The sequence below is a fragment of the Suillus fuscotomentosus genome (genome assembly GCF_016647785.1).
Source record: "Suillus fuscotomentosus strain FC203 chromosome Unknown F5891scaffold_75, whole genome shotgun sequence".
Taxonomy (NCBI): Eukaryota; Fungi; Basidiomycota; class Agaricomycetes; order Boletales; family Suillaceae; genus Suillus; species Suillus fuscotomentosus.
Window position 1 is genome coordinate 5,301 of NW_024539587.1, and position 24,251 is coordinate 29,551.

Consider the following 24,251-nt stretch of genomic DNA (forward strand, 5'->3'; position numbering starts at 1 on the left):
ATAAAAGGAACTAGCGAGGCAGGAGTAGCGAAGGGAGACAGCTCAGATAGGACTGGGGAATGAGCAGACATAGGGAGGGATGAGAGGTTGAATTTTGTTGTGATATCAGTCACGAATAACTGGCTGATGAAAGTGTTGATAAGCACACAGTGGTACAGAGGAAAAGCAATATATAAAAAATAAACAAAGAACAAGATCCATGCATGTCACCTATGTAATCTGGGTTCTGATGCCAGCGAATAAAAATTATCAATGCAGCATACTAACATCTGCTGGCTGGATACCTTTCTTGTGCGACTTATGTCTCTCCAGCGTCCATCCTGTGGCAAAGATGGATTCAAGACCGACACGGCTATTGGGCATCATATGAGCTGGATGCAATAGTTAGGTGGATGAGTTGATTTGGCTGAGATCTCAGTTAGCACCCAGGCCCTTGAAAGATGACCCTATGGAGTTGAATGAAGAGGAAGATGATGTCCATTTTGGAGACATGTACGACAGTGTTTGGGATGAGATTCGTGTTGAAGAAGAAATGGCTGCTGAGTTCACTGACTACTTTCCAGGCACTGCAAAGACATATGGCATGGACTATACATTCCTGAGCCTGTTCAACACCGACGAAAATAGAGTCTACTGCAAAACAAACATGTACTATTTGTTTAGCTGTAAGCAAGAGTGGGAGATTGCATCATGGTTACTGGGTTCTGGTTTGAGTATGGGGAAGATAGATTTGTTCTTGTCAGTCGAGATGGTGAGGTATGCGAGTCAGCAAGTTTTGATCTCATGGCCTAACCAACATTCAGATTAGGGACCTTCCTTTGTCATTCTGCTGTGCCAAAGAGCTGCGAGGATGAGCAGAAATGTTAGCTAGTGGCCGATGTTGGATGTCATGAGTTCTTGATACATTGCATCCAATGAAATCACGTGTTATTCTGTACTGGTGTAATGCACTTGAGTGTATATCTGCCATTCTCAACCATCCTGTCTTCTATGATGAATTGGACTTCACACCTCGCAAGGTTTATTCTATGGTGCGAAAGCTCTGTTGTGCGTATACCGAATGGATAACAGGCGATGATGCATGGAACATGCATGTATGGCATCTTCAGGTAGTATATCTTTTACTGATTTTAAATAGTCACTGCTCCCCCAAGGGGCTACATTGCTCAGGACAATACTATGTTCAAACCAGACGAATATCTCAGTTCTGATGAGTGATCGCGTTGCACACCCACTCCTCATCAGCCTTGCAAATATTTACATGAACACCCAAGTTAAATCATCATCCAACTCTTTCATGCTCACTGCCCTACTGGCAGTTCGAAAGTTCCTTGATAAGAATAAGGGCTTGCATGGTGTATTGGGGGATTGCGTCATTCATCAATGGCTAGATATTGTGTTAAAAGCGCTTAAGGAGGCCACTGTACATGGCATAATGCTCTTGGATCCCATGAGACAGAGCGACTATTGTTTCACTCAACTTGCAAGTTATATTGTCGATACTCGCGAAGTGATGATGTTAGCCTGCGTTGGTGGAAAGACCTCTGCGGTCACCATGGGCATGTACAAACAATTTGGAGATTGCTTTCACTATGAATGTCGCACAGCATCAACCACTCTTGCACAAATATGTGTTGTTTGCACATGAGCTGATGCATGAGATCTACATGGGTTCTTTTGTGAAGCGCGAAAATTGCACTGGAACGGTGTCTTTGAGGCATTTTTGTGGGACTGGGTGGTTACAGATCCCTCACACCTGTTCAGACCTGAGACACTCCATGTGCTTGATAAGAAAATTTTGGATCACGACACAAAATGGGTAATGTTTGCTGTTGGGGAGTTGGAGATAGATTTACATTTTTCTGTTTTGCAAGCTGTCACGAGCTTTTGGGATTTTGCAGAAGGAATCTCAAAAGTCAAAGAGGTGACTGGTTGCTGTCAGCGAGACATCCAACATTCTATTGTTGCAGTTAGTGCAGATGCAGCACGGCATGGAGTTCTTGTTGAAAGATTGTGAAGGAGGCACTGTGATGGTATGGAGGACATTTTGATGGAGTATGACAAGAAGGAGGGAGAGTGATTGATGGGGCAGGGGTAGAGAGAAAGGTGAGGACTGGGGAAAATTTTTTTAGAGACATTGGGAGATGGAAAGGAGGATGTGGTGATGTGGAGACGAGTAGTTTGTTGTTCACTGGACAGAGTGGTAAGAGGTTGTGAGGAATTGAGGATATATGGGTGTTGTGTGGTTTGATACTGGTTATGAGATTTATGAAGAGAATTTAGTCAGTTTGATGATATATTGGTTTTGAAGTGGGGTGTTGTAATGCTTGCTAGGGTAAATAAAGATCATGATTGGCGATATTAGAAGTGTGTGCTCACTGAATTAGTAGTATATGAGTCTGTTGTGGCAAAGGTATGTATTGAGGTGGAATACAGACTCAGGGTGTGTAACTTGTATGTTTGTAGGTTAAAGGTCATTGGTCACTGTTGCCTCTTGATTGCCAACATTTTGTAAGTGCTGTTATTAACGACACCCTCCTTTCATACACGACATAGTGAACAACGCCTTCTTTGTATGATCCATGAAGATCTTCATCTCTGCTTCAAACATTACATGGACCTGCTACTACCATTGTTTAAAAAGAAATGATGACCTTAGCACCACTGAAACCATCAGGGCAAGATAAGAGTGTGTTATCAGACTTTGAGCCACTGGACATAACAGGGGTTGGTGGTTTAGGGGCTCAAATTGGTAATTGAAATAGTTATTGGAAGGAAAGGTTGAGGGATTTCAGAAAAAGAGTTGAATAGAATGATAAGAGTCCTCCAAAACAGGAGAATGCACCCTAGTATTTGATTTGAATGTGGTGAGGATGGAGGTGAAAACATTAGGAAATGGTCTCAGGTGGGTGAATGAGTACTGTGCTACTATCAGAGAGAGAAGTACTAAGGCAAGACAACAAACAACAACCACAATAACTATCAAAACAGATGGGCATAAGACTAAAGAAGAGAAAAGGAGAAACAAATCTGTGTGCTGATTCGTAGGAAACACCAAAAAGAAAACTTAAAACTTTGTGTATAACAATTTTGCATTAGGTATCAAAACTTTTGGAGAGATTGGAAGTGGCCCTTGAAAGCAGCAACTGTGTGCTCTACCTGCACACAGACCTAAGTATAGATATATATAAATAGATGAGGAAAAATAAAATAATACACATACTTTAGAAAAAGGGGTGTTAAATTCTTCTGGTCACTAGTTCAAGGAGGTTTCTTGAAAGGGGGTAAGCACTATCTGTCTAAATCCAATAGTTATTCCTAAGAAGTGTTATATGATTTTTGAAAATGTGAGTGTATTGGAATGCAAATGCATCATGTGCACTGTCAGTGTGGCCAATAGAATGATCTGCAATAATGAGTGTTAACAATTTTGAGTGGGCCCAAATAGCTGGTACTTTGTATATATGATTAGGCCTGGATCATGTATTTGCATGACCGGGTGGGCCCACATAGTGATCCGCCATGATGTGCGCCGGCAAGGGGATAACTATGAGACTATTTTTGCCAGAGATCATCACAGCTTACCAGGATTCCAACATGTCATGGCCAAATTTTCATTTTACCAGTTTATACCCCTATAAATGATTTACAGCTGAATGTTGATCAAAGTACTTAATAATAGTTGTCCAGCATGATGTGGACCAGCGCGGGCATAGCTATGAGACTACCCTCATCGGAGATCATCACCACCCACCATGATTCCAACATTTCATGGATAATTTGTCATTTTACCCCTATGAACAATGCCTAAGTAAATATTAATGTCTGTACTTAATCACAGGGTCTGGCATGCTGTGGAATGGCAAGGTGATAGCTATGAGACCATCCTCACCAGAGGTCATCACATTCCACCAGGAATCTAACATTTCATGGCTGATTTTGAGACTACCCTCGCCGGAGATCATCACCACCTGCTGGGATTCCAACATTTTATGGTTAATTTTTCATTTTACCCCTATGCACAATTCCGAAGCAAATATTGATGTCTGTACTTAATCACAGCAGTCCGGTGTGATGTGGACCAGCGAGGGCATAGCTATGAGAGTATTCTTGCCAGAGGTCATCACAGCTCGCCGGGATTCCAACATTTCATGGCTAATTTGTCATTTTACCAGTTTTACCATTATGAACAATTCCCAAGTAAATATTAATGTCTGTGCTCAATAACAGTGGTCCAGAGTGATGCGGACCAGCAAGGGGATAGCTATGAGACCATCCCCGCCAGAGGTCATCACATTCCACTGGGATTCTGACATCTCATGGCTGATTTTTCATTTTACTAGTTTTTCCCCCTATTGGTGATTTAGATTTACAGCTGAATATTGATGAATATGTCTCATAATAGTGGTCTGCTGTGATGTGGACCAATGAAGGGATAGCTGTGAGACTACCCTTGCCGGCGATCATCACCTCCCGCCATGATTCCAACATTTCATTGCTGATTGTTCATTTTACCAGTTTTCACCTCTATAAACAGTTACCCTCGCCTCGCCGGAGGTCATTACATTCTGCCGGGATTCTAACATTTCATGGCTGATTTTTCATTTTACCAGTTTTTACCCTTATGAGTGATTTACAGCTGAATGTTGATAAATGTATTTAATCATAGTGGTCCAACACAATGTCATCTGGTGAGAAGATAGCCAGGAGACCATCCACACTGGCGGTCACCACATTCACCTATGAATCCCATATTTCATGACCCTCATGAAGGAGTCCCTAGTCAATATTGATGTCTGTTTCTAGACACCAGGTTTGCTGGCTTGCCCAGAATCCTTACTTTATATATGCATACCTATCACTCATATGGTGTGGTAATTATAACTCTCGCACACATGATCCTTTGCTTCCTTTTTACTGATTATTCAATGTAAAGTACAAGAAATTGAGATATTCTCGGATACAAAGGAATATGTGATAACTAGTGGTGTGTCTGCTGACTCTGCTCTTCGACATAGTCCCTGGTTGGTATAGAACATGTTGAGCCAATATTACTTAGTAGATTCAATCCCATGCACAGTGTCTATCATGCAAGTTCAATGATACTTATTATATACATCAAAGGTTACCTTTGAATCAACCATTTGTATGTGGTCTAAATAGATAAAATGATATATCAGCCATGAAATGGTGGACAACCAGCATAATATGATAACCACTGGTGGGTCCTAGTTTCATAGTGATTCCCACAATATAGCAGTCCAATATGACTTACTGCTTGACTTGATATTCACCTATGGATAAAATATGATGGTAAAATGGAAAACCAGCCATAGAATGTTAGGATCATGACCTCCAGTGAGGATAATCTCCTGGCTATCTGAACAACTATGATCAAGTATAGACATCAATGTTGACTTGGGACTCAGTCATGAGGGTAAAAACTGGTAAAATGAAAATTAGCCATGAAATGTTTGCATTCCGGCAGAATGTGATGATCTCTGGCAAGGGTAGTCTCATAGCTAACCCCTTGCCGGTCCACATCATGCCAGACCACTGTTATTCAGTACAGACATTAATATTTACTTGAGAATCGTTCATAGGGGTAAAAGGAAAAATAAATGTTGAAATCATGGCGGAATGTGATGACCACCAGTGAGGATAGTCTCATAGCTATCCCCTTGCAAGTCCATAGCACACTGGACAACTATTATTAAGTACTTTGATCAACATTCAGCTGTAAATCATTCATAGGGGTATAAACTGGCGAAATGAAAAATTGGCCATGATATGTTGGAATCCCGGCGGAATGTGATGACCACCAGCGAGGGTAGTCACATAGCTATCCCCTTGCTGGTACACATCATGACAGACCACTATAATTAGGCATATTAATCAACATTCAGCTGTAAATCATCAATAGGGGTAAAAACCAGTAAAATAAAAAATCAGCCATGAAATGTTGGAATCCTGGCAGAATGTGATGACCTCCAGCAGGGACGGTCTCATATCTATCCCCTCGCCGGTTCACATCACACCAGATCACTATCATTAAGTACAGACATCAATATTGACGTGGGAATCATTCTTAGGGGTAAAACCGGTAAAATGACAAATTAGCCATAAAATGTTGGAATTCTGGTGAGCTGTGATGATCTCTGGTGAGGATAGTCTCATAGCTATCCCCTCGCTGGTCCACATCACACTAGACCACTATTATCAAGTGCATTCATCAAATTTCAGCTGTACATCACTCATAAGGGTAAAACCCAGTAAAATGACAAATTAGCCATAGAATGTTGGAATCCCGGTGAGCTGTGATGATCTCCGGCAAAACTAGTCTCATATTTATCTTCTTTCTGGCGCACATCATGGCGGATCACTATGTGGGCCCACCCAGTCATGCAAATACATGACCCAGGTCTAATCATATATACAAAGTACCAGCCATTTGGGCCCACTCAAAGTTGTTAACAAATACTTTGTTGCTGTTCCATAGGCCCACCTATACATACATTAGACTTCAACATAAGCTCTCTCCAAAGTTTGGAAGAATGTGTGCTGTGGGCCCACTCATAACCATTAGATACACACTGTATGCAGGCCCACCCAAAGGCATTGATATACAATGATAAAGTGGGCCCATGGTGGGCTGGCCCATGTCACATGGGAAAAATGTCAAGGTGGGGTGACCATGTTTACAGGGTTAGGTCACTGAAGGGGCTCATAATAATCATAAAATCTTGGACCTTGATAAAGTGTAATGGTAAATGTATTGGCCACCTGTTTTGAGAAATGCCAGAAATGTTCAAAACAAGGGGGGTGCATGTGCACATTTTGAGACATGGTGGAAATGTGTGAAACAAGGCAGGTGCATTTGCACATTTTGAGGCATGCCAAAAATATAGACAACAAGAGGGGTTGTCATATCCCATATTCCGGACCTACATCTGACAATATTCCCACGCCTCATCCGTTCCTCCATTCCCTATTCTGCTTCAGACTTTGTCCTTGCAGCCTTTCCTCTGTTTGCTTCTACTCAGGACTTGTCCTGAGTAGCCATTATACATATCTATATCAGGATGAAACCTCATTGTAATTTCTGGAAGTTCCTCCTGAACTTTCCTGCACTCGTCTGGAAGTTACTTGCACTTGTCCAGAAAGTCCTTCCAAAGTTTCCCGCGCTCTTCCGGAAGTCCTTCGGACTTCCTTGGACTTTACTTTCTCCGGACATCATTCTGAAATTAAGGGCACATACTTGGGTAAGGGGCGCAGCGCATAGCTGAAGCCAAGCCCCTTTGAATCAGTCCTACTCTTTGTGCACGGTCTTAACAGGGGTCCATTTTGCACATTTTGAGGAATGCCAGATATGTGCAAAATGGACCCCCTCATTTTGCACATTGTGAGGAATGCCAAAAATGTGCAAAAATGTGCAGAACAAAGGGGGTGCATTTGCGCATTTTGAGGCATGTCAACAATGTGTGAAACAAGGGGGTCCATTTTACGCATATCTGGCATATCTCAAAATGTGCAAAACAAGGGGATGTGTGACATGCACCCTACCAACTGTGCAAATGGACCCTCCTCATTTTGCACATTTTGAGGAATGGCGAAAATGTGCAAAACAAGGAAGGTGTATTGTGCACATTCTGAGGAATGCCAGAAATGTGCAAAATGGACCCCCTCATTTTGCACATTTTGAGAAATGCCAAAAATATGTAAAAATTGACCCCCTTGTTTCGCACATTTTGAGGAATACCAGAAATGTGTAAAATGGACCACCCTTGTGTTGCACATTTTGAGGAATGGCGAAAATGTGCAAAACAAGGGGGATACATTTGCACATTTTGAGGAATGCCAGAAATGTGCAAAATGTACCCTCCTTGTTTTGCACATTTTGAGAAATGCTAAAAATGTGTGAAACCAAGGGGGTCCATTATGTACATTTTGAGGAATGGCGAAAATGTGCAAAACAAGGGGGATACATTTGCACATTTTGAGAATTGCTCACATTGAGCTAGCCATAACCATGGTCTAACCATATCCCATATAACAAAATATGCTTAGAAATTTACTTCACTTGACACAACTTGCCCTTGACTTCTCCTTGACTGATTTCCTTCACTTTACACCACTCCCCCTTCCTTGACTTCTCCTTGACTGTCCTTCCCTTGCCTTCCCTTCACTCGTCCTTGACTTTACTTGACTTTGCCTTGTATCGTATCTTGTCCTTTTCCCCTTTTCTGCCTTTGACTTGTCTTTCTATATCTTTTCCGTCTACTTTGTTTCGCCCTCTATCCCTTGACTTCACTTGACTTGAAGCTTTCATTATCTCATCTATTGCTTCTCCGATCCCTTGACTTCCTGACTTTCGTCTCACCACCCCTTCCATCTTCCCTTGTTTCACTTGTCTTCTTTTCCTTGACTTCCCTTCTCTTGTCCCCCTTCCTTCGCTCTTGACTTTCCTTATCTTTTCCCTATCCGCTTTTCATTTCTTCCTTGTCATCTCTCTTGACTTTGACTTTCCTTCCTCCTCGTATCCTGACTTTTGCCCTTGACCTTTCCCTTCATTATTCAGATCTCTCTTGGATCCGTCCCTTGACTTTTCCTTACACTGTTGTTTCCTTCATTATCGTATGTCTTATGCTGTTGCCTTTGACTTATCTCTCCACTTTTTCCCTCTTTCTCTTGCCCTCGGTTCCTTGATTTGCCTCTCTCTTTCGCCTCTATTGACTTTTCCTCAGACCCTTGGCTTCAATCCTTATCTCCATCCCTTACGGTTGACTTGACTTTTCGCCTCACTGCCCTTTTCCCTCAAACTCGTCCATGATTTTCGCTCATTTCTTCCGTAGCTCCCTCAAATCTCGCATAGGGAGACATTTCCTTGGTACCACCATGATCCCATCATCTTTCTCTATGTTTTTTATTTTTTCCATTTTTGGCAAGATTTTCCCGCCCCCTAGGCAAGCATACGTCGGAGCTTGGCTGGCGCGCCATGACCTTTTGGTGGCGCGCCGTGGCTAAGGCTTAGCACGCTTGGCTGGCTCACCATGACTTAGGCTTAGCCCTTTGGCTGGCGCGCCATGACTTAGGCTTAGCCATTTGGCTGGCGCACCATGACTTTGGCTTAGCCGTGCAGCTTAGTTAAGCCCGTATCTCGACGAAACGAGGTCTTGGAAATGTCCTGAGACCACGGTCGCGATCGCAGAGAAGAGGTCCTTCAGAAAGGTGTTTGCTCCCCTATAAGGAAATTTCCCACGGTCGGGTCGAAGCTGAGTCATGGTCCCGAGTATCCCAGGATCATATTCCTTGGTGGGCGCGCCTTCCGAAAATGTTGTCTTCCTCCTGCGCGCCACGGCTGCGCGCTGCGCGCCATGGCTTTGGCCGGGAGTGGGCCCCATCCTCCGTGGGTCAGAATATTAGGGTCCACACACAGTGGGAGTCCGGGACTCCCACATCTGATGCATGGGGATATCTGGAAAATTGAACCGAAGGGGTCCATATACAGTGGGAGTCCTAGTAGGCCATATCTGATACATGAAATGTTTTGAAAGTGAAGCTGAAATCGACCCTAGGCTGACCCTAGGAACCCCCATAGCACGAATTTGTGCGAACGTGGCTGTGGTCGCGGAATGTCTTTATGTCGTGATCTGACGGAGATATGGGCAAAACAAGCGCAGCAGGGACTCTTTTATGTCATACATTTTCGCACTCAGCAGGGACTCCCTGTAAACCGGAATAGGGGCAGGGATTTCCTTTTTCGAGCAGGGACTCCCCATATATGGTTAGTAGCAGGGACAGGGACGGCTACAGGGGTGTAAACCGGGAAACAGATAGATAGTTTTACAGATGACATGACATTAAAACTCGATTTAAATGTCAAGCTTTGGCAAAACTTCAAGTTTTCTCCAAAGTTTTATGTAAGAATCAAACTTTAAATTGAAGCAGACATGGAAAATCTGATTATATTTATTATATTTGTTGACATATTGTCTGTGGGAATATGGTTGTGAATATTTGATATTTTGGATGACACACAAAACACCACCAAAATTTGAAGTCGTGCACCCATCTTTATGTTAGTTTAAATATCAAATATTGTTTTCACATTTTGTACAACATATAAACCTCTTTTAAATATCGTTCACCCCGATGTGAGGTTGAGTGGAGAAAGGTTTAGTTGGCGCCTTTCGTGTAGACAAATCATTGTGATGTTGGCAAGCGTCAGAAAGTTGTCCTATTCGTGGTCAAGATGTTCCTACTTTTATTGTGAATGCCGTGACTTAGCCTAGTTAGGCCGCTTTGTTGGCTCAGGATTTGAAGTCGTTTGAAAGGAACCGAGTGATAACAGGGTACCAGAAACTGCTGGACGACGAACTGGCACTACAGTAAGCTGAAGCATGGCAATGTCGTTCAATAGCCCACCACCTTCCCTTCGATCTTCTATCTCTGCCTCCAACAATATGCATGTCCACAAATACGTCACGAACAAAGCACCGACCACTTACGTGATCAATTTATCCATGTAGGCCTCAATATCACTGACGGCACAGGGAATCGAAATATGTCTTAATCGGAGAAAGCTGATATTACATGGTGGACTTCGTTGTAGAAGGCTCGCGGCCGCCTGGAGTGTGACGTGTTTCAGGTGTACCACGCTTTCCGAATCGTAGTACCGGTCAATTTGGAACTGTCGGATCAGAAGTCTCACACCGGCAAGCTGCAGATCGTCCTGATCACCGCATGTCGGTAGCGACAAAACTCAGCAGGCGTCAATTCGTGAGAATGGCCTCGTTCATCGGAGCGCCGCATCATCATATCTCATACACTGGTAGACCCTGGTGGTCCGTGGCGGTAGCCTCGTTTACGCCTTGATGTTGTCGACAACGAGACTACTGCATTTGAAGGTGGGGAAAGCAGCCTTGGGCTACTTCAAAAGACCAAACGCCGATACGAATGCAACATTTTCTGTCGTCATTCAATGGACACTGGTGCTTTCGTTCCTGACAAGAGCGTCCGTAGGGCCGCTTACTTTCAGTAGGGTTCACCTGCTTCCACGATGTCGCTACAGCTGATCGAGATACAGAAAATTAAATGACATGCGTTATCCTCAAGCAGCGGATGGCACATATCGACGGTAAGTGTCCACGTTCCGCATACCTGTGACACGTCTGAAATTGAGCATAGAGCTCGAAGTCTATCATCTCAGTCCCTTGCTGCACTGCATGCAAAGTTTACCCCGCCAAGTGCCCAGTCCACGCTCGATAGTGATGCAATTGGACTCTCTGACTCTTCTAGCGATAAGTCATCTGAGTAGTAAGTAGTTTGACCGGAGCTCTCCGGTGCTTGTGCTGAAAACTTGCTTAGATAATTGCAGCAAATCCTCGAAGTTCCAGCATCGTGGAAAAGGGAGCAAATGATGAGCGATCTCGATTCTGAACGGTATACCAAAAGGTCGCATCACGACAACGAGTTTTTGGAGCAATACGATGGTGACATGGATATCGTCTTGATCTTTGTAAGTCGTAAGCTCGTGTGTTAACAACATGGTAATGACTAGTCTTTAGCCTGGCCTATTTTCCGGAGTGAATACGGTGTTCATCGCCACTATGGGGCCTAGTGACGCTACTACCACAGATGCTTTATTGACGCAAATCATCACGTTGATGGTAATGAACAGCCATGGAAACCCTGTCATAGATACTTATCCGCTTCCCGTACCACCTGCATATTCCAGCGGGCAAATATGGTTCCAGACACCAGCTTATGCCAGCCTTTCATTCAGCCTTCTTGCAGCATTCGGCGCCATTTTGGGCAAACAGTGGCTCCGCATCTACAAGCTTAAACGGTTCGGCTGTGGATCCCTCGAGGAGCAGGGCAAAAACAGACAACACAAATTTGACAGCCTCAAAGCGTGGCATTTGGATGCTGTGCTGCAAACCTTTTGGAAATTTCTATTCGGCATCTCTCTCTCGCATGGTCATGACTAATCCTGGCACATGATGGCGTTGGTGGTGAAAAGAAGCTCATCGAGGACATTATGAAAGTCGGCGGTGGTGCCATGTTCATCGATAAGGCCTATCAGCTGGTTAGCGCACAGGGCGGGTCTGGTACCGATGATCTGGAGTTCCTGTTAGCAGAGATGGAGAACCGCGTTGGAAGCCTTATTTTCATCCTTGCCGGCTACAGCGGTCAGAACGAGAAATTCTATGTAAACTCTTCCTCAGGAAGGGTGGCTACAAACGAGTGCGTGATTTTTCATATCCCTTCTTTACACCACCTCATGTCAGTCTCTGAAGCTTGCGGAGCGCACTATTCAGTTCGCTGATACCCTTACATTCCTTGGACGGGCCGGTCAGTGCACGAGTCTACCTTAGATGACGCCGGCTTCGATCAGACCTGGTACTCTACATTTTCTTCGTCTTTTCATGTAACTACCGACGTCGTGCGTAGGTTCTGCTTAATACCACCTAAAATTCTGCCACCCGTGGAATTATTATTCAAGATGGTGGATTTCATATCCATCGCACACCTCAGTGCGTTTTCACCGCCTGGAACTAGATATACATGTCTGGTCAACTAGAGACCAAGACTGATACATAATTGTCTGATACATAGAACACTAAGTTAGTTAATATGATATAAAAAGCAACGAACACTACATTATGAAGCGTAGATTAGTATCCTGAAAAGGCGGTGTTAATCTGAATCCACCACACTACAAACTATAAGTGCTTACGATGTAGTGCGAGCTCGACAGTTGAGGTTTCTGTTGATAATGATGCTTCAAAATGGCCCTAACAGACTTGAGCAGTTCTTGGTAACTTTGTACTGGCTTCGTTGCTGTGCACTAAGTCAGTCTCACGCAACAAGACATAGAACTCCCGACCAACTTAAAGATGTAACGAATGCCTGTCCGTGTCTGTCAGCTACAAAGAGGCGGAGAGATTTGAGTGAAATGTCGCTCACGTAGCTCATAGCCCCAACAGCCATGCCACCCTGCGTTGTGTCAGCACTGGTTTGATCATCACGACAACCAGCAAATGATATCTAGATAGAAACAAGCGGCAGAAGCACACAGCACATAACGGCAGGACGTCACTTACCACGTCAGCCTTTGTGGCCTTCTCTGCTTGAGCCTGACGAGCGATGTGGTTTCCCTTGAGGCGCCCATTCGAATGATACTGCAAGATTGTCAGTCCCAATACTGACTGAAGCAAGTATCGTGCTCACGATGTATGGCAAATCTGGCAGCCATGGACTTTCAGTCAGCTTTTATCATTACGAAATAACGTACTTACCCAGTGCCGTTCCGGAGTGACAAGACTACGGGAATCAATGAGATTTGTCAGATGGGCCGGCACATTATGAAACGACCTCACGTCAAAAACAGCCTGGATGGATGGGGTTCTATTAGTTCCGAACAGCAAGGGTTAGTCATCACTCACAGTCAGACGGCAGCCTGTTGGTAACGATTTGACCTGTGGAATCTATCAGATCAGTGCGTTTCTCCTATCGTGCGACAAGTGTACCATGATGCGGTGCATTTCCTGCATTGGAGTTATAAGCATAAACAGGTTGAAAATATAAAGTCCTCACGTCATCAACAATCATTCCGGCTTTCTTGTAGTCGACAGGGTATATGACTGTGCATGATGAAATCTAACGATGTTCTAAAGAAAAAGGAATGACCCTTTACCTTCATCAAGTCCATCAACTTCGTCCCCATCCTTATCCGGAACCTGTCCTCCGTGACCCGAGTCTAGACGACAATGAGGATATTCGGAAATTATATCCGAAGGTTCGAAAAGATGACCTACAGTGGAAAAATAGCGCATCATGAGGATGAGCGTCATTCACAAGCCAACGCATCGCATCGAGAATGTTTTTCCTTGTTGGCATTTGCCTCGAATTATCGGTGTCATCGACCAACATTACAATATCGCCATCTTTGTAGCCCCAATTGGCTAGGGCAAGGTATGAGCATCGACGCCGCAACGGTCGACGAACAAACGTACATGTTAAAAACCGCTTTACATTGTGTGCATCGTTGATACAGCCCCGGAGCTCGCGTCGTTGACCTTTGTAGTTGATTCCGATCTAAAGAAAGACTCGACTCGGATTTTCAATTAGTACTGTATCTTCACTCACGCACAGTGCTTTCTTCCGCCCGGTACATTTCGAATATTGGAAATGAACATGACCGTTATGATGCACGACCTGTTGGTGAACATGTGGCTGCACCTGCTGCTGAGGATGAATTATAGGCTTATGTGCACTACTTGCCGAGTTTCCGCGCGATCGGTGACCATGGCCTGAAGGACCTGAGTGTGGCGTTGGCGGACGTAGATGTTGTGAAGAACGTGAGCGGTGCAAATTTTGCGTACTACTTGCGGATGAAGGCTGTGTGGGTGGTGCGAAACGGAGCTGCTGCGAGGTGGTGCGACGAATGGTCTGAGTTGCGGTAGAAGTCGGATGAGAATGTTGGTGATGTCCGTGCCTGTGAGATTGACCTTGAGTGTGAGTGTGAGTGCGAGTGTGAATATCAGTGTGGTTATTTCTGGATGACGGTTGGACATTTGATAACTTTGAAACAAATTGCGGAACGGGCATGGGTGGAGGAGGTGTCAAACGACGAGACATTAACGGGTGAGGTGGATGTAAAGACATATAGGGAGACGGGGGCGGTCGCGTTGCATGCGGGATTGGTGGTGGAGGTGGGCGCCCGCGAGAAGGATAGCCCTCATGAATAAGCGAAGGGAGATTCTCACGTGAATACATGCTGTGAACAATGAAGTAATAAAGCGGCAATTTGAAATAAATATGATATGAACAGGAAATCTGATTTGAAGCTTACCGGGGACTGTGGGGGAAAATAATGTGAACTCGTCAACACCGTCACTGCAGAGAAGCTGAAATTTTTTTACTTTGGTGACGCTGATCGCGGAACTTCGGGCAGACCGAGCGGTACGAATGGCTTGGGGAACGGATCATGGGATCGATGAAGTTCTCTGTGATAATCATTCTTTATCAGTAACGACTTGCTGTATCGTGTAGATCGTTGCGTACGTCACTGGCGGAATTCCAGGGCTATAGGATCACCCTTGTCTATTGAGATCGATGGAGAACAAGCGTATGATAACTCACGATGGGATTGGAAATCTAGGATTTGGAGAACGTCGCCGATCTTGGGCGGTGTCGTTGCCGCGCAGATCCCACATCATTGTGTTGACTTGGGTATACGACTTGAAGCGCGGGAAGAAGAGGAATGCAGGACAGCCTGGCATGGCAGAGATCACGGTGAGCACATTGCAGCACTAAGCTTATATAGTCTTCATGAATGCTTGGGGGACTTACGGTGAGGAGGAAACCCAAGAAGACCTGGAGAGGGAGGTTTGACAGGGAAAGGGCCAACTCGGACAAAAGAGCATCTCAGCAAGAATAGTGCCTTTATTTGACCGGACTAGGCCAGCTGCCTAACCCCGCCAAGGACATCTCGTTTTGGAAGTCGCTCGGAGGTGCGCTCAGGGGCTGTGAGACCTGCGCACTGACTCGGATGGGAGTCACTCAGAATGCACTACCAGTCACCGAAATCAACCCAGTGCTGGCACTGCTGAGTAATGCAAGTACTAATGTCCTTGTTTGAAGGGCATTGTCGTTCAACGGCGATCTATATGATGATGAGTCACATGTCAATGAGATGAAATCATCAAACTAACGCTGCTACGCAGGATGCTCAGAAAAGTTAACTGAGTGTGCTCCAGAGTACGCAAGCTCGAGTGTTGTCACGACCTTGACAGATATCTTATAGCTGTCTGCTGCAGATCGGTCAGACTGCGGAAGACTGCGGGATCAGAAAATGCACTCCGGCCCTAAATTATGGTTTCCCAGCGTCTTTCTTCTTTCTGCAATGTTCCGCGACCGGTTACCATAATATTTATCGGGTGTACCTCTGCTCCTACTATGGCATCTGTTTGGGCTGGATATTCCTGCCGTTGTTCGCGTCGACAATTTGTACTCGCAGTCTGCTCAATTGCGCTGTTGAGTCTCTGTGATCGGCATGGCCGGCCATGAATGATTTTTCCACCCTGCAGTAGCCATCGACTTGTGATCTCGTAGTATGCTATACCAACAGCTTCTATTATGCGATGCGGGCTTAGCTAGCCTTTGTTCTATTTTTGGGCCTTCGAGTTACAGACTGGGCTGATGATGCATATCGACGAGTACTGCAAGAACTACACGACGACCATCGTTGGCTGTATATACGACGTGTAGGCAGTACATCTAGCCCACCGAAAAAACTCTTAAATTGACCCAATGTAGCACATGATAATCTGCTGCCGCGGTGCTGCGGCTGATAAATTTAACGGATAGGTTTGCCTTCTTTTGGTTGGTTCGGGCATACATGAACCTTCTAGCTGATTATATGATGAACCACGATTTAGCCAATTTCCTCTTCCTTTCCGACTTCGTCTCCATTCGCCTCGGTTTACTGAGCGCCGGCTTCATTTCCCCCAGAAAATTCTGTTTTACGCATGTCCATAACGCCGAAGGCTGTTCTCCATGCTATCTGTCGCATCGTTCTCGCCGTTATTCGCATTCCTGGTCTTGTCTCGCTCTGCATTCTTATAACCCTTTACACCATAACTGAGCAACGGTTTTCTGACAAGTTTTTTGCAGAAAACTATACATGGCAACCTGCTTTTCCTTCAAGTTGGAGATTCATCCTCCTCCTCATCCTCGTCGTACCCACTTTTGCCTTCATCCAGATACTCCGTCTCTTGGCCTATCGATTTCTACTTCCCCTGTTAATCGGTCGATGGAATAAGACTTTTGGAGCCGGGGACCCTTCCGACGAAGGGTACATTATGTTCTATCGAGATAGCTCTATCGGCGGACGTGAACTTTTTAACCCCGAGGAAGAAATTGCGCTCATGGAAAGCTCGGAAGAAGGTGCTAGTGTGCGCTCATCCTCTAGACCAACGTCTCCTACTCCGCGTCTGGCGCCCCATCCCAAACTGTGGAAGATAAAGCTTTTCGCATATTTCGTCCTGCTTTGTGTGAGCACATGGGTCGGAGTCCATTACGAGCAGCCTGGCGATGTACGCTACAGAGATTCTATTCAGGAGGCTGTTGCACACCCTCGAAAACAAGGCTACGGAAAGCAAGGTGAGCTCCTCCAAACTCATAAAATCGAACGCAGCTTCAAGTTATCCCGCTCCAGAGAAAATCTTCATTGCTGCGATGTTCTACAATAACGAATATGTCATCCCATACTGGCACGATACCCTTATCAAAGTCATTCACTATCTTGGTCCAGATAACGTCTTCGTCTCTATCGTTGAGAGTCACAGTACCGATGAATCTCCGCAGCTCCTTGACGCACTAGATGCGGACCTGGCGCTTTTGGGTGTGTCACGGCGCATACTCACGAGAGATAAAGCAGTACCAAAGCCCGACGATATGCGCGGAAACAACCGCATTGAATTCCTAGCCGCTACACGTAATCGCGTAATCGAGCCCCTGATAGTAGGAGGGTATGATAGGGTTGTATTCTCAAATGACATATTTATCGAGCCCGAGAGCTTCGTCGAGTTGTTGGAAACGAACAGCGGGGATTACGACATGGCATGTGGCCTAGACATGGGACATTTTGGGTAAGTAACATCTCACTGCTACGACACATCCGTAATTCTAATCGTGGTAAAAGTGCATATGATATGTGGGTTCTTCGAGATCGACAGGCAAAACTAGCTAGTGCAATGTGAGTCGCGAATTCTATCTTCACTACGTCTAATTCAGTTTGTTTGACATCTAGCTGGCCATATTTCTTCGACGAAGCTGATTATAAAGCAATGCATACCGAGTCTCCTGTGCCCGTATTCACCTGCTGGAACGGCATCGTTGTCTTCACTGCAGATCCTCTTCTCCCAATAGCCTTGCGGTCCAACCGCACGCTTTCCAATGATCCTCTGCCATACGAATTACCAGCAACACACCCAGCAGCACACAATGCCTCGATGCAGGGTCCGAGTCCTGCTCTGACACCCCCAATACGATTCCGTGCATCTGCGCCAGAGGAATGTTTTTCGTCAGAAAGTTTCCTACTCCCATATGATATGAGACGACAGTTCAATCTGCAGAACATATATCTGAACCCAAGGGTAATCAACGCTTACGACTGGAGGTTTGTCGCATGCTACATTATCAGGATATTGGCTGATGTATCATGTCAGGTTTTATTTCTACTTCAAGTGGCTTATGCGCCACCCCGTGCTCCAATGGTGGATCGAAAAGGTGTATGATGGTGCATGGATGGCAAGATCTGTGCTTGTCGTGGGCGATGCAGATAAGGTTTCCTGGTGGGACGGTGGAGACTGTCATCCATGGTGGTAGGTGGACTCAGTCATGGGATTTTGAGATTTTAGGGCAACAAGTCATGGGACGATATGGGATTGCCCGTTTATGACTTCTATAATACCAAAGTATTCGCTCGTGCATAAATCAGCCAGGCAGGTACTACTACGATTATTTATATCTGTTTGCCCTTTAGATTCACGCATTATGTAATATACACGAGTCTTATATTCGACGACTGGTCTACATGGTTGCCTTGAAGGTCTAATCAAGACGGATCACGGTAACAACGCTGGGTATGTAAATTTTTGCAGCTCTACGCAATGCATCAGCGCTGTAAGTACGTACCATATCTATTGTGATGCGATTGCCAAGTTGACTGATAACTACGTGACAGTTCACAGGATCACTGTCGTTATGCCACCATTGTCAAAGGCTTGTAGTATTCGATAAGCGTCCGTTTCAAGTCCCTGGTCCCTAACTATGGTGGCCACTGGCCCTCGCGCAAATATGATGGCTCTAGTCGTGCACCTTGTACTTTGTATTGTTTACAACGACAAGCTCTTCGCCCACATTGCCGTTAGCCAACTCGTACGAGTGGGACGCTCCGTATCTATCGATCTTGACGTGAGAGCAAAATAGATCGCTTGCATCAAGTTATAAAGCTCGCAATGAAACCATCACTGATCCTGCATCGTCCAGTTACTCTTTTGATTCGTTCCAATTCCGCCATGCCACCCAAGACCGCCGAAACCGCTCCCCATCCCCTCCCTGCCGCGCGCGACCTTCGTCAGGATCACCGTGACCACATAATCACATGCAAACGTCGATGGATGTCTGTTTCATGGGAGCTGCAGAGGATCCAACAAGAAGAAAATACATTGGAGGGCCAGCTCTCGAGGTGCCCTCGATCTTCTGGAGCACCATATTTGAACCAGCACATCTCAGAAGCTTCTTTTTATATTCCGATATACGCACAACCTAGTCCACTATCTCCCGGGAGAAAGCGGGCATTATTGGTGAGTGATACATAGTAGATTTGTAAATCAACGATATCTCTAAAACTGTGTAAGATTGGAATTAATTACAAAGGTCAACGCTGTGAACTAAGAGGGTGCAACAATGACATCCATAATATCTTACCATGCCTTATTAGTACGTGCAGTTGTTGGCAATTCAACGATGACTCTTATGACTCCCTTTCAGATCAATGGGGATACCATCCCAGAGATATTGTACAATTAATTGATGATGGTTATCGCCCCCCACCAACTAGGCAAAATATCTTACTTGAAATGCATCGCTTGGCATCTTATTCAAGGGCCGGTGATTCCATGTTCTTTTATTGTACGTACTGTCCTTGATGGCGTTGTTGGTGAATTCTGAATCACGCGGTTGCTTACACAGTTTCGGGGCATGGAGGCCAAGTCCGCGACCTAGATGGCGACGAAGTTGATGGTTATGATGAATGTAAGATCAAAGCCTGATTATAAAAATTACGTTGACATTCGCAAAGTCATATGTCCAGTCGACTATCAACAGTCGGGTGTGATCAACGACGATGTCAGATGTTTACCCTCTTAATCAAAGGATAACGCTGATTAGCTCTTTAGGAAATACATGAAATCATGGTCAGTATCATGACGCAAAGAACACCTCATATTTCACATGGTATTTCAAATACGTCGCTGATAGAACGCACGCAGGTTAAGCCACTGGCAGCTGGCTCACGGTTGACGGTACGGAGAGTAATCGATGACGCGAAATCACTAAATAACTCAGCTTTACAGGCGCTTTTCGACGTAAGCAGGTTCCTTGATACCGTAACTCGAAGTACTGAGTGACTCCAGTCGTGCCATTCCGGCACGGTGCTTGGTGAGCTCTAGATCAACTTCATCGCTGCCGAATTCTGAATGATAGATAGATTTGCCTTATCTTGTGGGAGAAGCAGTTTCCTCTGTGATTTTGTCTGATCGTCTCCATAGTATGACTCTAGACAATGCACGTTCGTCGATGGCGTCACGCCAGGTGCTCGCATTAGGAAGCACTCCCAGGCACAAGTTGTGAGCATCGGTTTCTGCGAGTCGATCGTGCTTCTCAGGCAACATCGGACAGGTTTGTTTCTCGGGTTGTGAGGATTTCGAAGAGAGTGAAAGCATCACAATGCCTGGTCGACCTATTGGTGGACTCATGACCTTTGTGCGTAAAACTACCAAAACATCAGTTCCTTCTCATCTTCCCTTGAAGGCTTTCATACATGTTTTCTGTCCGTGTCAAACTTCCATTGCTCGCCCAACTGGCTGACATTTGAAATTTGCTCAGCTTGCACGCAGGCTCTTACTTTCCAAAACAGATTTGAACAAATACGCGCGTTCGTCCGTGAAATCTTACCGGACGCTAGACAACACCCTCAGTTTTCCTGCTCGAATCCTCTCGTTTGTCAACGTATTCTTATCCAGACTATAGCCACTGATATTGCACAGGATATAACGTTGCCTTTCTATATCTGAACGCTCGGAAATCGGATTGGGTTGTAATATATGTTAACATGATCGTGCGTATTTGATCTTGTTGACACCGTTCCGTTATGAGCCGCTCGTAAGTACGAAATGATTGGGTCCAATTGCTGAGGACAGTGCTCATCGATCAACAAAGAACCCGGGGTTGGTCTCCCCGAAGCCTGGATGCGGTTCACATGTCCTTCATCTAACATTTACACAGCGATGATTGGCCAGATTGGCACAAGTCACGCTACTTCTGTATCTTATCGCGCCTCTTCGGTCGCGAGAGTGATTATTGTCCGTTATTTCATCGCAAGCCCCATATAATCTCCGTACCGTTTTGCAAAGTCAGCGCTTCGCCTTCCTCCTATCCGTCTTTTTTGCGATGCACCTGTCAAACGAAGCTTGCCGAGACTGGTATATATCACCTAGTGATAGTGTGTTGTAGTCAAATTGACAGAATCATCTAGCGCTATGAGGGCGGGAGCTTGATAATCTTTACTCATAAAACGCAAGGGTAGATTCTCAAGGGTTTCACTAGCTACTTGCCCACGCACTCTGAAGCGTAGATAGTAGTCATAAATTACCCTCATCGATAAGCGCGTATGTCTGTCCCTCCTTCCAAGCTCGCTTCGTATGTTTACCTCCTGATCGTCATGTCCTCGCTAACGTAGTCCCATGGCTTAAACAGTCGCCGAAACAAGGGGTAATGTGACCGTCAATGCATGATGTGCCTGCCTAGTATTGACTCGTTTCAAAAGGCTAGACAGATCAAGGAGTTCATACACTTCGTCCATCCCTGCAGTCGTTCCTGTGAGGCGATCGCCATCTCCGAAGTAAGTAAGCTCATTCAACTTCACGTGATCAAGTCGTGTTAAGTTCACATCGTTTACCAGACCAGCGGCTACCAAAACGCGCCGAGCGCTAATACGCCAATATCCTCTCCCGACGTCCTCCAGTGCACATGCGCCCCTTCCTCCATCAGTGCCTTCCTATGGTTTGAAGTACAACGGGAGGATTACGCCAGATGCTCGGCCAGTACAACATGGTTCTGTGACTTCGCGGCTTCACCGCTCACGGACGCAATCGACTCAATCTCTTCAGCAGCAGACAGGAGAGAGTACAGAGCTATCGAGACAGCATATACACTCACCCTATAGTGCTGCGCGACGACCTGTCGTCGCAAAGTGCAACTGTGACCTGTGTGATCAACTTGAAATGGAGATTCCACAGACAATTAAAGTGTTACCTCCACGTGCGAGGAAGAAGAAGGCGTTATGCGTGAGTCCTTTCAAGTTTGTCCTTGCATGGCTTATCTTCGTGTAGATCGGCATAAACTACAAAAGCCAGGATAGAGAGCTTCGTGGCTGTGTGAATGATGCTTGGAACATTGCAGAGTTTCTAAAATGTCTGTCCATTTCCATTTCCATTTCCTCTTATTCACTCAGTATTGAGCGACACAACCATGTAACAGCCTTCTGGAATTACGCGAAAGAGGACATCATGGTACTCACAGATGAGCCATACAATCTGAAATACATGCCGACGAGACGGAACATCCTTAGCGCGTTGCGATGGTTAGTGAAAGACGCCCAGCCTGGAGATTGCTTATTCTTTCACTGTGAGTCACGTATCCGTAATTTGAACAAGCGATTGATGATGTATCTAGACTCTGGACATGGAGGACGAATCGTCGACTTGGATGGTCGCCGTGTGGATGGTCACCGTGTAGATGGTTTTGAAAAGGGTGACAAGTTGCGATAGTTTCAACTTTGAGAAATGCTGATCCGCAAGCAAGCTATCCACCCAATTGACTGGGAACGCGCTGGTGAGATTGTGAGCGAGGTGCGTTTGTATACTTGTTTACTTTGATTATATGCGATGTCAATCCTCAAACAGGACTTATACGACGTGATGGCAAGTACTGGGAACGCGAACTGTGAGGTTGATACTAACTTTGCACACAGGTCAAACCCCTACCCACTGGCTGCTGCCTTAATGTGAGTCTGTGAACGGCTTTGTGAATGGCTTTGTGTCAACCAATTTCAAAATTTTATCAACAGGCGTTGTTTGATGTAAGTTTAATTGCCAATCTTCAAGTTGAACAGATTGTATCATGATTACTAGTCATGTTATTCTGGATCCGTCCTTGGTATGAAGCTGTTATATTACTATGTTGTGATTCTTTGTTGATCTGTCTCGTGCAAAGATTTGCCATACATCGTCAGTCCAAAGATGCGAATTGATGTATTCGCGACTGTCTAATCAATTTGCTCAGTATCAACCCAGTGATCACCTAAGACAGCACGTTGCGAACTCTCGAGCTCTTACAAAGTACCCCCAAGCTCATGTGGTAAGTAAAATACGCTCCTCAACTCGAAGTCTGTTTGACGATCAGATATTAGGTATTATTTGCAAGCTGTAGCGACTTCCAAGGTAGCGGGGGCGTTATCATAAGGGGTGGAGAGTTTCTTGGAGCCATGTCCTCTGTGCGTAGTAATTAACAATTCGCTCGTATTATTCTGATCAAATAGTGACTATCAGGCCTTCATCTCGTCCCTTAGTGAGTACTATTCTAGTAATGACAGTCATGCGACTTACTGGCATTAGCGACCAACCCATCCCAGACATATCTGCAGGTACTTGCGTCTGTGCAGGTTATTTTACGTCGGACTCAGAGGCAGACGCCGCAGCTGTCGAGTTCGTATCCCATTGTACGTCAATCCCATACTTTCTCACATTCACTAACGCTGTGAAAACTTCATCAGGATTCCAGTCAACAATGCCTCTTCTAATTTAGTTTTTCCTTCTACGATTTGTACATACAACAGGGAAGTTCTGTGAGTAGAAACCTTGCCGTACCCCCATATCGAAGACCGCAACACAATCAGCAGAATTGACACCTTATTCAAATTCTACTGTACAGATGCGATCTATTAGTTGACACCACATAGATGATGTACTCACAGACTTCCTGACATACTGAGTCGCCCCATCCTGGTATGAGAGGATATAGTAGATTGACAGACGACAAATATTTAGAGTCCCGCTACTAGAAGAACTTATATCCGAACTTTATACTGCGAGAGAAGGAAACTTTGTTCCGGTCCACTAATCACAAATATACACATAGTGGTACGCCACGAAGTACCATGATCATCCTATTTGCATTTTCATTTCTTCGTAATCCCCTCAGAATGTGGCAAACATTTGGTTTAAATCTCGAGGTTCTCGCCACATCCTCATTTTTTCCCCAGTGAGTGGAGTAGTATTTGGGTCCCTTTACTCCTGGAAAATTGTACATGTAGTAAGTAACATGTAGCGCGACTCAATCACGATTGGGAAATTCCGTGAAATGAATACACGTATGTGGGCGAAACCACTGAGGACTTG

The 24,251-nt window shown here is 45.1% G+C and overlaps 7 protein-coding genes across 7 annotated transcripts; 6 read left to right on the forward strand and 1 right to left on the reverse strand.

Moving 5' to 3' along the window:
• Window positions 1-1,210: 1,210 nt before the first annotated feature.
• Window positions 1,211-2,017, forward strand: F5891DRAFT_961159 (uncharacterized protein; the record flags this gene model as incomplete). The annotated part of the gene is made up of 2 exons (XM_041375794.1): window positions 1,211-1,631; window positions 1,662-2,017. 2 exons carry the CDS (start codon window positions 1,211-1,213, stop codon window positions 2,015-2,017), a joined length of 777 nt encoding a protein of 258 aa, XP_041220298.1.
• Window positions 2,018-11,419: 9,402 nt separating this feature from the next.
• On the forward strand, window positions 11,420-12,248 carry F5891DRAFT_1254640 (uncharacterized protein; the record flags this gene model as incomplete). Its single annotated transcript, XM_041369960.1, has 2 exons — window positions 11,420-11,518; window positions 11,568-12,248. The coding sequence occupies 2 exons, from the start codon at window positions 11,420-11,422 to the stop codon at window positions 11,988-11,990; spliced, it is 522 nt and encodes a 173-aa protein (XP_041220299.1). The 3' UTR covers window positions 11,991-12,248.
• Window positions 11,985-12,470, forward strand: F5891DRAFT_706372 (uncharacterized protein). Its single transcript, XM_041372889.1, has 2 exons — window positions 11,985-12,246; window positions 12,300-12,470. Exons 1-2 carry the CDS (start codon window positions 12,041-12,043, stop codon window positions 12,379-12,381), a joined length of 288 nt encoding a protein of 95 aa, XP_041220300.1. The 5' UTR covers window positions 11,985-12,040; the 3' UTR covers window positions 12,382-12,470.
• Window positions 12,471-12,493: 23 nt separating this feature from the next.
• Window positions 12,494-15,565, reverse strand: F5891DRAFT_706430 (caspase domain-containing protein). The gene is made up of 22 exons (XM_041372890.1): window positions 15,358-15,565; window positions 15,148-15,280; window positions 15,070-15,090; window positions 14,928-15,011; window positions 14,858-14,863; window positions 14,388-14,500; window positions 14,152-14,324; window positions 14,019-14,100; window positions 13,821-13,967; window positions 13,700-13,762; window positions 13,600-13,646; window positions 13,533-13,550; window positions 13,449-13,490; window positions 13,383-13,394; window positions 13,302-13,326; window positions 13,234-13,247; window positions 13,107-13,184; window positions 12,970-13,050; window positions 12,894-12,912; window positions 12,740-12,843; window positions 12,663-12,685; window positions 12,494-12,607 (listed from the first exon to the last, which is right to left on the reverse strand). The coding sequence occupies exons 2-22, from the start codon at window positions 15,222-15,224 to the stop codon at window positions 12,580-12,582; spliced, it is 1,257 nt and encodes a 418-aa protein (XP_041220301.1). The 5' UTR covers window positions 15,225-15,280; window positions 15,358-15,565; the 3' UTR covers window positions 12,494-12,579.
• Window positions 15,566-16,414: 849 nt separating this feature from the next.
• Window positions 16,415-18,612, forward strand: F5891DRAFT_1061121 (cryptococcal mannosyltransferase 1-domain-containing protein). Its single transcript, XM_041362918.1, has 5 exons — window positions 16,415-17,169; window positions 17,225-17,657; window positions 17,711-17,764; window positions 17,819-18,187; window positions 18,237-18,612. The coding sequence occupies exons 1-5, from the start codon at window positions 16,536-16,538 to the stop codon at window positions 18,394-18,396; spliced, it is 1,650 nt and encodes a 549-aa protein (XP_041220302.1). The 5' UTR covers window positions 16,415-16,535; the 3' UTR covers window positions 18,397-18,612.
• F5891DRAFT_706830 (caspase domain-containing protein) lies at window positions 18,610-21,192 on the forward strand. The gene is made up of 17 exons (XM_041372892.1): window positions 18,610-18,697; window positions 18,755-19,376; window positions 19,431-19,512; window positions 19,564-19,704; window positions 19,765-19,827; window positions 19,874-19,920; window positions 19,971-19,988; window positions 20,064-20,096; window positions 20,148-20,159; window positions 20,208-20,232; window positions 20,282-20,295; window positions 20,343-20,420; window positions 20,473-20,556; window positions 20,605-20,623; window positions 20,680-20,792; window positions 20,841-20,959; window positions 21,013-21,192. Exons 2-16 carry the CDS (start codon window positions 19,029-19,031, stop codon window positions 20,865-20,867), a joined length of 1,104 nt encoding a protein of 367 aa, XP_041220303.1. The 5' UTR covers window positions 18,610-18,697; window positions 18,755-19,028; the 3' UTR covers window positions 20,868-20,959; window positions 21,013-21,192.
• Window positions 21,193-21,402: 210 nt separating this feature from the next.
• Window positions 21,403-24,017, forward strand: F5891DRAFT_1061146 (caspase domain-containing protein). The gene is made up of 18 exons (XM_041362919.1): window positions 21,403-21,492; window positions 21,550-21,564; window positions 21,620-21,694; window positions 21,755-22,139; window positions 22,185-22,266; window positions 22,333-22,479; window positions 22,528-22,605; window positions 22,657-22,703; window positions 22,758-22,775; window positions 22,826-22,858; window positions 22,922-22,933; window positions 22,986-23,010; window positions 23,068-23,081; window positions 23,137-23,211; window positions 23,264-23,347; window positions 23,403-23,421; window positions 23,469-23,572; window positions 23,627-24,017. The coding sequence occupies exons 1-18, from the start codon at window positions 21,464-21,466 to the stop codon at window positions 23,651-23,653; spliced, it is 1,269 nt and encodes a 422-aa protein (XP_041220304.1). The 5' UTR covers window positions 21,403-21,463; the 3' UTR covers window positions 23,654-24,017.
• The last annotated feature ends 234 nt before the right edge of the window (window positions 24,018-24,251 follow it).